The sequence below is a fragment of the Triplophysa rosa genome, linkage group LG19 (assembly GCF_024868665.1).
Source record: "Triplophysa rosa linkage group LG19, Trosa_1v2, whole genome shotgun sequence".
Lineage (NCBI taxonomy): Eukaryota > Metazoa > Chordata > Actinopteri > Cypriniformes > Nemacheilidae > Triplophysa > Triplophysa rosa.
This window is the reverse complement of record NC_079908.1, coordinates 21,842,821-21,855,491: the sequence shown is the minus strand read 5'-3', so window position 1 is coordinate 21,855,491 and position 12,671 is coordinate 21,842,821. Positions and strand designations below refer to the sequence as shown.

At 44.0% G+C, this 12,671-nt stretch overlaps 1 protein-coding gene across 1 annotated transcript in view; it reads right to left on the bottom strand.

Annotated features, from left to right (window-relative positions):
- The window catches only part of LOC130569895 (macrophage mannose receptor 1), a 20,821-nt gene that overhangs the window by 6,147 nt on the left and 2,003 nt on the right, over nt 1-12,671 (bottom strand). Inside the window, exons 4-35 of the mRNA XM_057359792.1 lie at nt 12,447-12,580; nt 12,130-12,353; nt 11,834-11,943; nt 11,618-11,736; nt 11,348-11,483; nt 11,171-11,253; nt 10,780-10,899; nt 10,593-10,694; nt 10,251-10,409; nt 9,882-9,964; nt 9,606-9,750; nt 9,446-9,487; nt 9,139-9,306; nt 8,916-9,035; nt 8,700-8,810; nt 8,586-8,618; nt 8,361-8,495; nt 8,126-8,272; nt 3,815-3,949; nt 3,541-3,695; nt 3,095-3,239; nt 2,941-2,995; nt 2,668-2,734; nt 2,432-2,565; nt 2,298-2,341; nt 1,993-2,166; nt 1,703-1,857; nt 1,512-1,625; nt 1,319-1,434; nt 1,077-1,228; nt 787-992; nt 323-497 (exon numbers count right to left, since the gene is read on the bottom strand). Coding sequence (XP_057215775.1) covers nt 323-497; nt 787-992; nt 1,077-1,228; nt 1,319-1,434; nt 1,512-1,625; nt 1,703-1,857; nt 1,993-2,166; nt 2,298-2,341; nt 2,432-2,565; nt 2,668-2,734; nt 2,941-2,995; nt 3,095-3,239; nt 3,541-3,695; nt 3,815-3,949; nt 8,126-8,272; nt 8,361-8,495; nt 8,586-8,618; nt 8,700-8,810; nt 8,916-9,035; nt 9,139-9,306; nt 9,446-9,487; nt 9,606-9,750; nt 9,882-9,964; nt 10,251-10,409; nt 10,593-10,694; nt 10,780-10,899; nt 11,171-11,253; nt 11,348-11,483; nt 11,618-11,736; nt 11,834-11,943; nt 12,130-12,353; nt 12,447-12,580 — 3,998 coding nt within the window. The remainder of the gene's footprint in view (nt 1-322; nt 498-786; nt 993-1,076; nt 1,229-1,318; nt 1,435-1,511; nt 1,626-1,702; nt 1,858-1,992; nt 2,167-2,297; nt 2,342-2,431; nt 2,566-2,667; nt 2,735-2,940; nt 2,996-3,094; nt 3,240-3,540; nt 3,696-3,814; nt 3,950-8,125; nt 8,273-8,360; nt 8,496-8,585; nt 8,619-8,699; nt 8,811-8,915; nt 9,036-9,138; nt 9,307-9,445; nt 9,488-9,605; nt 9,751-9,881; nt 9,965-10,250; nt 10,410-10,592; nt 10,695-10,779; nt 10,900-11,170; nt 11,254-11,347; nt 11,484-11,617; nt 11,737-11,833; nt 11,944-12,129; nt 12,354-12,446; nt 12,581-12,671) is intronic.

Here is a 12,671-nt window from a genome sequence, read left to right as displayed (position 1 = left end):
CTTATTTATATCACTTACATCTCAACATTGTGTCCAATCAACTATTCAATTAATGATAAATCTGTTTATTTTTTTCAAACGAATTTCAAGAACACAGCTTCTTGTTCTTGGATTAGAATTGATTGACAACTTGAAATCGTGTTAAATGTGGTTGGAATTCAGCGCAAGATTTTTTTTATCAAACAATTAACCCTAACTCTAACCCTAATCTTATCTTGGCATTAAAATCCTCTTGCTGACGTTTACCGAATGTCACAGGTCAAGGCAAACGTAAAAAGGATTTGCAAAATCAGCTGTGATTCTCATTTGGTGACAAACGGACCTCCTTCTACAGGGTTGAGACTCAAACCAATCCACTTGGTTTTTCCTTTCGAGTATTTGGACAGGAAGATTTCTTCTTCAGGGTTATGGATGCTGACCAGATCTGCCCCACGGGCACGGCAGTCTTCTCGGGCCCCCTGCCAGCTCTTCTTCAGTGCAAAGTCTACAGTGAACAACTACAACACCAAAAAACACAAATACTGTATCACACGTCAAGGAATGTGTGTAGCGCTCTTGTTCACAGTTTGAATGCATAATTTCAGAGCAGCTTATCAGTAAATCATAGTGTAGTTTCTTTAATGTCCCTATGTTTGTCCATAGGCCTCTGCGAGCATGACAAGGGCGATTGCAGCAAGAAACCAAAAACCTCATAAGACCACAAAATGGCAAAACAACTCAAAACACACCACACACGGGAAGAAATGCATTCTTTCAGGAGTACACCGGAGATCTTAATATTCTCACTCGGTAGCAGTTCCTGAAGTGAGGTTCTGCACTCCAACCGCTCTCACATCCTGTGGCTGGAGGCGGAGTCGGAGGTCGCGTGGGCGGAGCCACACCATTACGAGGAGCTTCGCACACAAATGGGAACGATTCTTCGCACTCCTTATTTTTCCAGAATCCTGCCAGTGGTCTCGTCGTCATAGTGACACACGATCCAGCGTGGTTATCTAGAGAACACACCCACAATGAAACGATGAGTACTGAAAGCCTCAGATGGGCTCATTTTTTATCCCGTCAAGCAAGTGAAATACCTGGCTGGTTTCGGTCCCAGTGGGTGTAAGTTATTAAAGCATCATTGTCCCAGTAATAATCGACACCAGCGATTCCTCCTCTGGCACGCAGGCCGATCCACCAGTCACCAGAGTATCGGCCCATTAGGGCTGTGAAATGAGCCTGTTCGTACCTGCAGAGGTCAATGGAACTGAGTTAGCTCACTCGTTGGAACTGTTAGTGCTAGATCTTTACTAGCACAAGTTTAAATAACATCACTCACAGGTCCATGATGTGCAGCAGCGTGCTGTTTTTACTCCCACAGAATGCTTTTGCCTCTTCACGGGTTCTAGCCGTTTCTTCAAACCAATAACAAGAATATTCAAACACATCCCATCCCTGAGAAACAAAATGTTTTTAGAATGCATTCACACCGCCGAGAAGAGACAAGATCTTTAGGTTTAATGCAGACTGACCTGTGGACAACCGTAAATCGTTGGCTCGACTGATGGCAGAGGATAGTGACCTTTAGGCATTTTACAGATGTATGTGTTTAACTCTGTGCAAGTCACATCATTCCATCGACCCGTCTACAAAAAAAACACATCAAAACATCACGAATGCTCCTGTGTTTCAATCAAAATGTCTGCTAGTAACGCTGAGATACCTGATAGAACATTTCCACACAGTCCTCACTGAAGCCCAGGTGATTGTTGGGTTCTCCGGGAGCCCAGTGTGTGAATGTGACTTCATGATGATCAGACCACAAGAACAAACCTGAGAAGCTCAGATCGTTCAGACCAATCCACACGTCACTGGTGGCTGTTGGACAGGAAATTATTAGAAGAGAATAGACGCGCACACGCACACACACGCACACGCACACGCACACACACACACACACACACACACACACACACACACACACACACACACACACACACACACACAATGTACCCATGTAGAGGTAGCTCTCCAGCCAGCTTTGTTCTGTAATGGACATGACTGACACCAGATCAGCTCCCAAACGCCTGCAGGCGGTACGAGCTTCATGCCATGTTTTCTTTTCTGCAAATGGCTTATAGCAGAATTCCCCAAACTCATACCAGTCTAGACCAGAACATCTGAGCTCTGAAAAGAGAGAGAGAGAGAGAGAGAGAGAGAGAGAGAGAGAGAGAGAGAGAGACTGTTATTGTCAGAAGACTCATGAGTGATTGCAGTAGTTAGCAGTGTTGTGGCAAGTTAAGAACATTCAGTCTCACCACCATCAGCTAACTGGTAAGACACAGAGTAGACCCCGTCGAACCTGAGACATGTCAAAAAACACTTTTCACTCTGAGGCGTGACAGCACACTTTACAGTTATTTGATTTCTTCTCATTTCAAGTGAAACTTACTGTCTAGATACAATTCCGTTCTTGGTGGATCCAGTGTAAAAGTTCTGACCCGGAGCTTTGAGCAGGGTGCAGTCGCCTCCAATGTCATTCAGAACCACACCAGCATGAATGGCAGCAGCGCAGATATTAGAATCCTACAAAAACATTTTCACCAATGATTCATACGAACAATGCTTAACTAACCTTACTGTGATTCAGGCTCAGTGGTCATGTGTTTTTATTTATTCTACTCTTACCCCACGATACATGTCTGTCCCATACACAGTATATGGCTCTCTGGCACAACCAGCAGGACAGTGAACACTAAAACATACAGAACCCAAAACAGTGTAAGGAAATATAAACAATTTTGGTTCTTTTTTTTTGACATACGTTTTCACCAGCAAAGATTTTCCACTGTGAACATTTAGATTAGATTAGACACTGATCATATATAAATCCCAGATATTCAATCAAGACCATATACAGTAGTATGCAAATCAATTGTAAGTATTGCAATATCAATTTACGTCATTCTGTCTACTGCGTGGTTCAGGTTGGGCTTTGCGCTGCAAGAAACAGCATCTGTGTAAAAAAGTAAATAAATAAAATATTTCCGTAAATATACATATTCCCATTTTAAAACAAATTTACAAGATTATTTGAAGATCTTTTAAAACTCACAGTCTGGTAGGCAGCCCAGAATATCCAGTCGCAATCCTACTTGATCATTCCACTCCAGCGGAAGAAGCCGAATGTACTGCGCTGAGATCGGTTTCCCCAACAGCCGCGTTTCTGGAGTACTTCTGTCCACAGAACCTGGATATTCCTGTGACAGTTCATTTATCACTCAACTCTTGCAGGAGTTTTCTTTTAATAACACAAGTGAAAACGCAGCACCTTTGCCTGTACCTGTGAGCCCAACCCTATTCTAATATCTCACTAACATACAGCGTATAGGCCTATACTGTGCATATATACAGTACACAGCAAAGTCAATAGTGAAACGAACCTCACTGGTTCCTAATTGTTTCAGATGATGTTAGTCTTTAAATGGAACACAAGTGTTTGTGAGTTTCGTAGGACATCAAATATTATTTGCCTGATATGAAAACAATGGAAGTGCTCACCCCTCCATCACTGGTGTAATCTGTCCACGTGACACCGTCTGTGCTGCTCTGGATCTTAAACTTAGTAACCCAGTGATCTGACGCTGGGCAGCCTTGAACTACGACACCTGTGACCTTCTTCAGCTGACCCACATTCACCTGAATCCAGGAATTTGCTAAGACATAAAGTGTGAGATTGAACATTAGGCAGAAGAAAAACTTACAATGCGTTCAGACATTTTTCAGACATTTTATCAATACATTCCCTGGGTGTGGAAAACAAAAATCTTCAGACCAGAGCTGGAGGGCATCCAGCAGGAGTTTCCATTCAGTCGACCATTATCTGGTCCTTTCCCACTGAGAGACGATGAGCCAGAGAGCATCGAATTAGTGATGTTTCCATCTTCCACTCCTAGACCCCTCACACAAACTGAAAACAACACACACATTTACAGGATCATCTCAGGGAGAGATCTTGTTTTATTAAAACACAACATGATGTGAACTTTGGATAACAGTTACGAGAAAAGCAGCGAACAGCATGAAATTTTGTATGATCAATACACCTGTGAGTCTTTTATTATCTAAAGCATCTAAAGTGTACACCTGAAATGCCTGAAACATGAATGAAAATGTGTATTGTTTGTTTATTATATGGCACATTATGAATGCACAACTAAGAATTGCAAATATAAGCTAAATTAGTTTTTTTTATAATATGCAACTGGGCATGCGGGTTGTCCTTCTGAATTTCTCTGCGTGTCTTCAGCAGTGCATGTGATCGCGCAACTCTGTCGTTTACATGAAAAATAATTCAATTGAAAGAATTGTAGCATGCCTAAATATAAATGATGTGTTGTGCATGTGAAACTACATCCAGTAGGCATGAGATGTTTTGAAATGATGTCAATAAATGTATAGTTGAACTTTAAGTATTTTTTATAATATGTGAGAAGCGAATATCATCACAAGTCTGCAGTAGTGCGTGAGTCTGCTATTTACCCTGTTACGTTGTTTTAACTGTTGAACTGGACTGTTGCCTGTTGTTAGTTAAGATTATTTGAGCTTGTTTATTTAATTATTCGTGACTCGTTGACTGATTGCTAAGGTGTTAGCGTTTTTTGTTCCGTTGGTACTGAAGTAACATTAAATTGCCATTAGCCACTCGTTACGGCTTGACATTATAATTTTGCACTTAAAAAGCACGGAGCAAGTTTGTTTGCTGTTTGATGCGTGTTCCAGCTGTATTCTGTTCGCGCTAATCTCAACACATACTTAAGCAGTGCCTCTACGCTGGCGCTGTAGCGTCAGCCCTCCTCGTGTGAAGACCGACGAGAGTAAAGACCTGCGACTCTACCTGCGCGACTCCACCGAGCAAAGACACCGGCAATCCACATCACTACATTTAACATAAGCTTTGTTTTTTATTTACGTGTATACTAACATCATGTGTTTCAAGTTTATTCCTGTACTCCACCACATACAGCGTTCTCACCCAAGACGCAAGGCACGACGCACTCACTCTCACGCGCGTCCCATTCACGCCTCCCCTTCTACACCTCTGTCTCTCTCTATGGGTCTCTGGAACTGCCAGTCAGCTGTGAACAAGACTGACTTCATCTATGCCTTTGCCAGCCATGCTGACATTCACATTCTTGGTCTTACTGAGACATGGATTCGTCCTGAAGACTCAGCCACACCCGCTGCTCTCTCTCTCCACAAACTACTCCTTCTCTCCCCGCCAAACTGGAAGAGGCACAGGTTTGCTTATCAACAATAATTGGAAATATTCCCCACTATCTTCCCTATGCAACAACTATTAATTTGAATACCATGCTGTTAATATCACTTTTCCCATTCAGCTCAGTGTTGTTGTAGTTTACCGCCCCCCAGGTCCTCTTCACAACTTCATTGAAGAGTTAGATGTGTTGCTCTCATCATTCCCGGAGGATGGCGGCCCTCTCGTAGTCTTCGGGGACTTCAGCATCCACCTAGAGAAACCCTATGCCTCTGACTTCCACACCCTCACCGCCTCGTTCGACCTCACTCGCCTCGCCCCAGCCTGTACTCACAGATCAGGAAACCAGCTTGATCTCATCTACACCCGTAACTGCACCACAGATTACATTCAAGTTACACCTCTTCACATTTCTGACCACTTTTTTAGACAGAATCTTCGCTCTCTCCCCCCCAGCACCCTCTCTGCTAAAGTGACATCCTCTCTTCCCTCCAACTTTGCATCTCTAGATGTTGACACCGCCACCAACACCTTATGCTCAACACTTACATACTGTCTAGATAACCTTTGTCCTCTGTCCTCCAGACCAGCTCGTGCCGCCCCCTCCTGCCCCTGGCTGTCTGACATCCTCCGTGAACAACGGAGTACACTCAGGGCTGCTGAAAGGAAATGGCGCAAGACCAAGAATCCTGCTGACCTAGGGTACTACCAGTCACTACTCTCCTCTTTCTCTGCTAGTGTTACCACAGCTAAAACGTCTTTCTATACCACCAAGGTGAGCAATGCGCCTAACACTCGGCAGCTTTTCAAGATGTTTAACTCTCTACTTTGCCCCCCTCCTCCCCCACCCACTTCATCTTTGACCGCAGAGGACTTCGCTGTATTTTTCACTGAGAAAACATCATCCATCAGCGAACAATTCTTAGCACCTCAGACCTCGGTACACACCTCCCTCACTTCAAACATTGAACTCTCCTCTTTCACCCCACTGACTGACACTGAAGTCACCAGACTTCTCTCCAGCCACCCCACAACCTGTCCCCTTGACCCAATACCCTCCGATCTCCTTCAGGCCACATCCAGCACACTCGCACCTGAACTCACACACATCATCAACACCTCCCTGCTCACCGGCACCTTTCCGTCCACATTCAAATAGGCCCAGGTCACACCCCTACTGAAGAAACCCACATTGGACCCCTCTACTACCGACAGTTACAGACCTGTCTCTCTGCTCCCATTTATTGCAAAAACACTTGAAAAGGCAGATTTCAACCAGGTGTCGTCCTACCTATCCCAGAACAAACTACTGGATGACGAGCAGTCTGGCTTCAAAACAAACCACTCCACTGAGACTGCACTGCTATCGGTCACAGAAGCACTGCGGCTAGCCAAGGCTGAATCTAAATCCTCAGTCCTGATTCTGCTAGACCTATCTGCAGCGTTTGACAGTGGCAATCACCAGATACTGCTAGCAATCCTGTCATCTCTAGGAATCTCAGGCTCTCCTCTCCGCTGGTTCAAATTCTACCTCTCTGGCAGATCCTTCAGGGTGTCATAGAGGGGCTCGCTGTCCACTGCTCACCACATGATCATTGGGGTCCCTCTGGGATCGGTGCTTGGACCGCTGCTTTTTTCCATCTACACGACATCCTTGGGACCCATCATACGGGCACACGGCTTCTCCTATCACTGTTATGCTGACGACACCCAGATCTACATCTCGTTTCACCCAGACGATACCACTGTAGCAGCTCGCATTACAGCCTGCCTAGAGGACATCTCGGCTTGGATGAAAGAACATCACCTACAGCTGAACCCGGCCAAGACAGAACTACTCGTGTTTCCGGTGCAGCACGATCTCACCATCCAACTGGGAAATACCACAATCACTCCTTCCAAAACAGCCAGGAACCTCTGAGTCATATTTGATGAACAGCTGTCCTTCAATGATCACATTGCAAAGACACCGTGGTCATGCCGATATACCTTATTCAACATTAGAAAGGTTAGACCCTATCTCACTGAGCATGCGGCACAACTCCTTGTCCAGGCCCTGGTAATCTCAAGGTTGGACTACTGCAATGCTCTCCTTGCTGGTCTTCCTGCAAAGGCTATCAAACCACTCCAGCTGGTCCAGAACGCAGCAGCACGCCTCGTCTTCCAACATGTGACGCCCCTTTTCATCTCCCTCCACTGGCTACCGGTTGAAGCCCGTATCAGATTCAAGTCACTAATGCTTGCCTACATGACTATCGCTGGATCTGCACCGACATACTTTCACACCCTCCTACACCCCATCAAGATCCCTGCGTTCAGCAAGCCAGCGGCATCTTGTACTGCCTTCCCATAAGGGCAGTAAATCGCTTTCCCGCTCATTCTCATTCACAACTCCTTCCTGGTGGAACATTCTTCCTAATTCAGTCCGGTCAACCACATCTCTCACAACATTAAAATAACTACTTAAAACCCATCTCTTTTGTGAATACTTGACAGACAAATGAGGGAAAAAAAAACTAACCCTCTCTCTTTCTCTCAACAGGTATTGGTCTAGCTTTTGTTGAAACTAGTAACTTTGCATTGGCACCTATTGCATTATTGCTCCTGTTTGACATATCGCTTATTACTCCTTAAACTCTTTGTAAGTCGCTTTGGATAAAAGCGTCTGTTAAATGACTAAATGTAAAGTATTTTATTTATTACATTTATTTAATTTATTAACCAAAAGAAGTGATTGAAAATAAAAAAAAATCACATGAGTATGAATAACACTACAAGTGAAATCCTTTTCCAGCATTTATTTCAGGCATTCAGGCAGTGTTTTTTTGTGTCTCTCTTTCAGTCTTAACTTGACATTTTTTTGCTCACCGTTTTGTTCACAGCTATAAACCACCTCCAGGTACTTAAAGACGGTGGGGCAGGGGTCATTGTCCGTGTGTGCGAACAGAAAACAGAAAACTCGGTTGTCACAGCTCTTCCTGGCCAAAGGCAACGTGCCATCAACAGTGCAGGTGCCTACAGCACGAACATACAGTCAATACATCAGTTATTCAGAACTAAGAATGCAAACGTTCTCTCGTCTGGTGTCAGTGTGAGGGTTTACCAGAGGCTCCATCTCCATAGGGACAGATTTTGTCACTGCGACGACCGTAAAAGGCCGACTGAATGTTGATGACGCTGTTAGTGGGGCAGTGAAGGACCATGCTAGAGTCCTGACACGTGTACACTGTGAAGAAACCTGCAGCAGGACACAACACAAAATGCAAACAAACGCTCAGAAAGTCAAGAGCAGAACATACAATAGTCAAACAAGTCAAATGCAACGTACCATCGTGTGGCGGTGGAGGTTCAGGTGTGTTTCCTGAAAAGAACACAATGGCATTTCTTCACAAGTCACTGCAGTAAATACTGTATGATTTATTAAAGATGGTTAGAAATGTACCGCGACGCTTGCAGATATATCCTCTCTTATTGTCACAGTTATCGTCGTTCCAGGATCCAGAGCTGATTAAAATGGACAGGCAGTCTTCACCAAAGTAATCATCTGGGTTTCCTTTAAGAGTCAATGGGGAGATGGTTGTCTTTATTCTATTCAATTTGGATCCAAATGCTCATTTGACAAATAGTTTGAGAGTGATGATGACGTTTATTTTCTCACCTGCAGCCCAGTTTATATAGCGGAACGGGGAGCCATCCGTCCACGTCCACCCCCCCTCTGTGACGGAGTCATGAGCGCCCATCCACAGAGAAACTCCAGTGGGAACTGTCTGGATTTGAGCTGTCAGTCAAACCAAAAAATCAACGAGATCCTCCAAAGGATCTACACAATCGTGTCAATCATTCAACAGGTTGGTAGGCGTGATCTGTGATTGAATACTAACCCTGTATGAAACCTTGCTCAAAGGGCTCTGTGATGCTGATCAGATCTCCACCCTGATGTAAACAATCCGCCCGAGCGTCTGCCCAGTTTCTCATAGACAGAGTGGTGAACAGATAGCAGAAGTCGTTGAATGGATCAGCAACCCACGAGCCGCATTTCTCATTCCAGCCTGAGAGGGAAAAATGAACATGAATACTAATGTAACTTCTGTCATCGTTTAATCCCCAGCATGTTGTTAATGACCTCAGTCACCGTTTGCTAAGAATTGTTTGAAAAGTTAGCAGCATAAATAACTTGATATTTTGTACCTGGACCAGCTGTTGGTGGAGCTGGTGGTCCTTGACCTTTTGCTAAAACATGACAATAAATCAAGATTGTAGAAGCAAATGAAAGAAATGAATAATTGACATGAAAGTTAGTCAACTAGTGCAGTGAATCTGTGAATAATAAAGATGCTCTGATTCCAACCCTTCTTGCAGATGAAAGGATACGTGGCCGTGCAGGGCAGATCATTGAGTTTTCCAGTATCATGATGTTCTGTTCCTCGAATGTGGACACAATCTTCGTTCCCCTGCCAGTTATCAGGCTGGTTTGGTTCCCAGGGCAGAAAGTCCTACAGACAGAATACATTCATTACTCACAAGCAGCTGATTGGAACTTGAAATTCTTGAGAACTGACTGTCTTCAAGATGATCTTGAAATACCAAATGTAATGATGGGATAATGTTCAGGGAAAGAACTTACCATTTGAGTCCCGTCTGTCCACACAAACGTTCCCTCTCTGTCGATGTCATTGAGACCCACCCAGGAACTTCTGCTCATGTGGGCTGTGAGAAAACACACAATGCTTTATTATGTACGGCACACTCTTCTATCACTCCACCGAGGGCTGTCACAATATATTGCTATTATCTCTCTCTCTCTCTCTCTCTCTCTCTCTCTCTCTCTCTCTCTCTCTCTCTCTCTCTCTCTCTGCCTGCATACACTGGTAGTGTATTCTAAAAAAGAAAAAAACATAAAATCAACGAAATTTGATGAATCATTTAGGCTGTCTTTTTAGACAGCAGAATGTGTTTATGGTTGTTGGTGGTGTGTAGGGACCCGCTGTCTCACCTGTCAGAAAACTGATGATCTCTTGGTTGTGGAAGCTAACCAGATGTCCATTCTGAGCCACACAGTAACTTTCCGCCTCCTGCCACGTCTTGACGGATTCCAACTCAAAGTGATAGCAGTGATCACCAAAGAGTAGATAACCTTCATCACAGTGCGAGTCTGCAAAGGAACATTCGTTACATGTAACAGAGGTTCTTGATGTTCATACATCTTATCTGACACATTCGCTATGGTCAATCAATCCTCTTCCAATGAGCCGTTGACACACAGCCGTGCCTAATGTTGAGATCCGCTTAAACACACGCTGATATGTTTGTTCGGAGAGTTTGATGGAAGTTTCACCTGGAGCCGCCGTGGGCTTCACGTTCTGACCTCCAGGCATCTTACAGATATAGCCGAGATTTTTAAAGCAGTTCGTGGTTTCCCATTTCCCAGCATAGTTCCCTGCGGTGAGAAACGACAGCTGGTCTGTAAGAACGTTAGGAACAAACTGTCTCTCTGCATCGAGTAGATCAACTCAACATCTCACCAGTGTAAATCTGACCACAGTCCCACTGGTTTGCTGTGTTTTGCGGGAAATTTGGGCTCCAGTTTGAAAACGCAATCGCGGTTTTGTCCACCCACATAAAGGTCCCATCTTGGTCTTTATCTGATGATGTAACAAATCAAAGACAGACAAAACCAGACAAGCAGATGTTTCATCAAGCAGAGCACATCATCCTGAGAATTGATTCATTTGTTTTAATCCTGTTTAGCTCCAATAATACCATGTTTCATTTTTTTTTATCATTGTCCTGTTTTTATATTCTTATAGTGTTTTGTCCTGTGTCTCTACTGCTGAAATGTGTTTTCTCAGAATTGTGAAATGTGCTAAGGAATACATTAGAATCTAATTGAATACATGGTGTATGGACACTCACCTGAAGCGCCAATCCACAGATCAGGTAAATCTGCCTGATGAAAATCAGGTAACTGTGCATTAATGAAGAACTGCTCCTCTTCACTACAGATGAAGAAAAAACAAAGATGTTCAATGAATAAAAAGCATGTTACAGATTACAGTGCAAAATAAAACGCTCTCTTGATTCCAGTCTCACTTCTTGATGGTCACTAGGTTTGCACCCATGTTAAAGCACTGCGTCTGAGCCAGATACCAGCTGGTCAAGAGGTTGCGATTACTGACCAACCAGTAACAGTTACCAGCGAAACTCAACCATCCAGCAGGACAAATTGCTGGAAAAACAGAAGAGACACTGATCACTGATAAGAATGAAATGTGTCATGGATTTATCTTCACACATGAACACTGAGAAGACTAAACAAAAAAAAATTATATATACTGTATATAAATTTCATATGTCTCTTACTGTTCAAAGCTCTCTTGCACATGTACGGTCTCTCATAACGGCACACGTGTGTTCTCCATTTCCCATAATCCTCTCCTGCTTCTTTGATCATAGCGGTACACACACCATTCTGTTTGTCGCTGTTTAAAAGAACATCTTTTTTGTACTGTCACACAAAGCCACACTTTAGCAACTAAGCAGATGTTTGGTTTCATACAGTACGAATGTTTTTCTTACGTCAGGTCTGGTTGTCCCTCTGGCCAGTTTGTGTAAGTAGAAGTACTTGCGTCACACCAGGTGAAGGTGGTGGCATTTGGTTGTATTTGGCAAGACAGAGTTGTGCATTTCTGTGAAAATGAGGCAGGTACAGTAACAGTGAATGAATGACCTGTTTTCCTCTTCTGTCTGGAGATACTAGGAAAAGCAGGCAGGCAGGCAGACAGTTTTTAAGTGACAGAGAAAGAAAACGAAAGGCCAAAACAAAATTCTGTTTAAAACATGCAGATGTGATGAACTAATAGTGGCTGTCACACCAGGGTAGATAAGCCGATCCAGAGGTCAAAAGAAGACTGATCCAGTCGGCCCGTGACATATTGCTCCTCTTCAGAAGATGTGATTGACACTAAGTCTCCACCCTCTCTGACACAGTCACTGCGGGCTGCCGCCCAGCTCTTTTTAAGCCCCGCCCTCCGCTTGTAGCAGTTTGAGCCGAAGGGTTCCCAACCATTTCCAGTGTCGCAGAGTGGCGTCGGGTTAGCTGGAGAGCCAGAAAATATGATAAAAAATATATGAAAGGGTGAAGAGGTTTCTATATTATACACACTTTTTTTCTGAAATGCTTCATACATACGGTTAGGTCGTTTACAAATATACTGTCGTCTGGCTGTACAGACTTCATCATTCCATCTGCCTTGACTGGAACCCAGAACTTGCCCACAATCTTCATTATCAGCCCAGTTATCAGGTTGACCTTCCCTCCAGTATCTACACGCACACGCATCGCACACACACACACGCACGCACACACACACACACACACACACACACACACACACACACACACACACCAACGCGC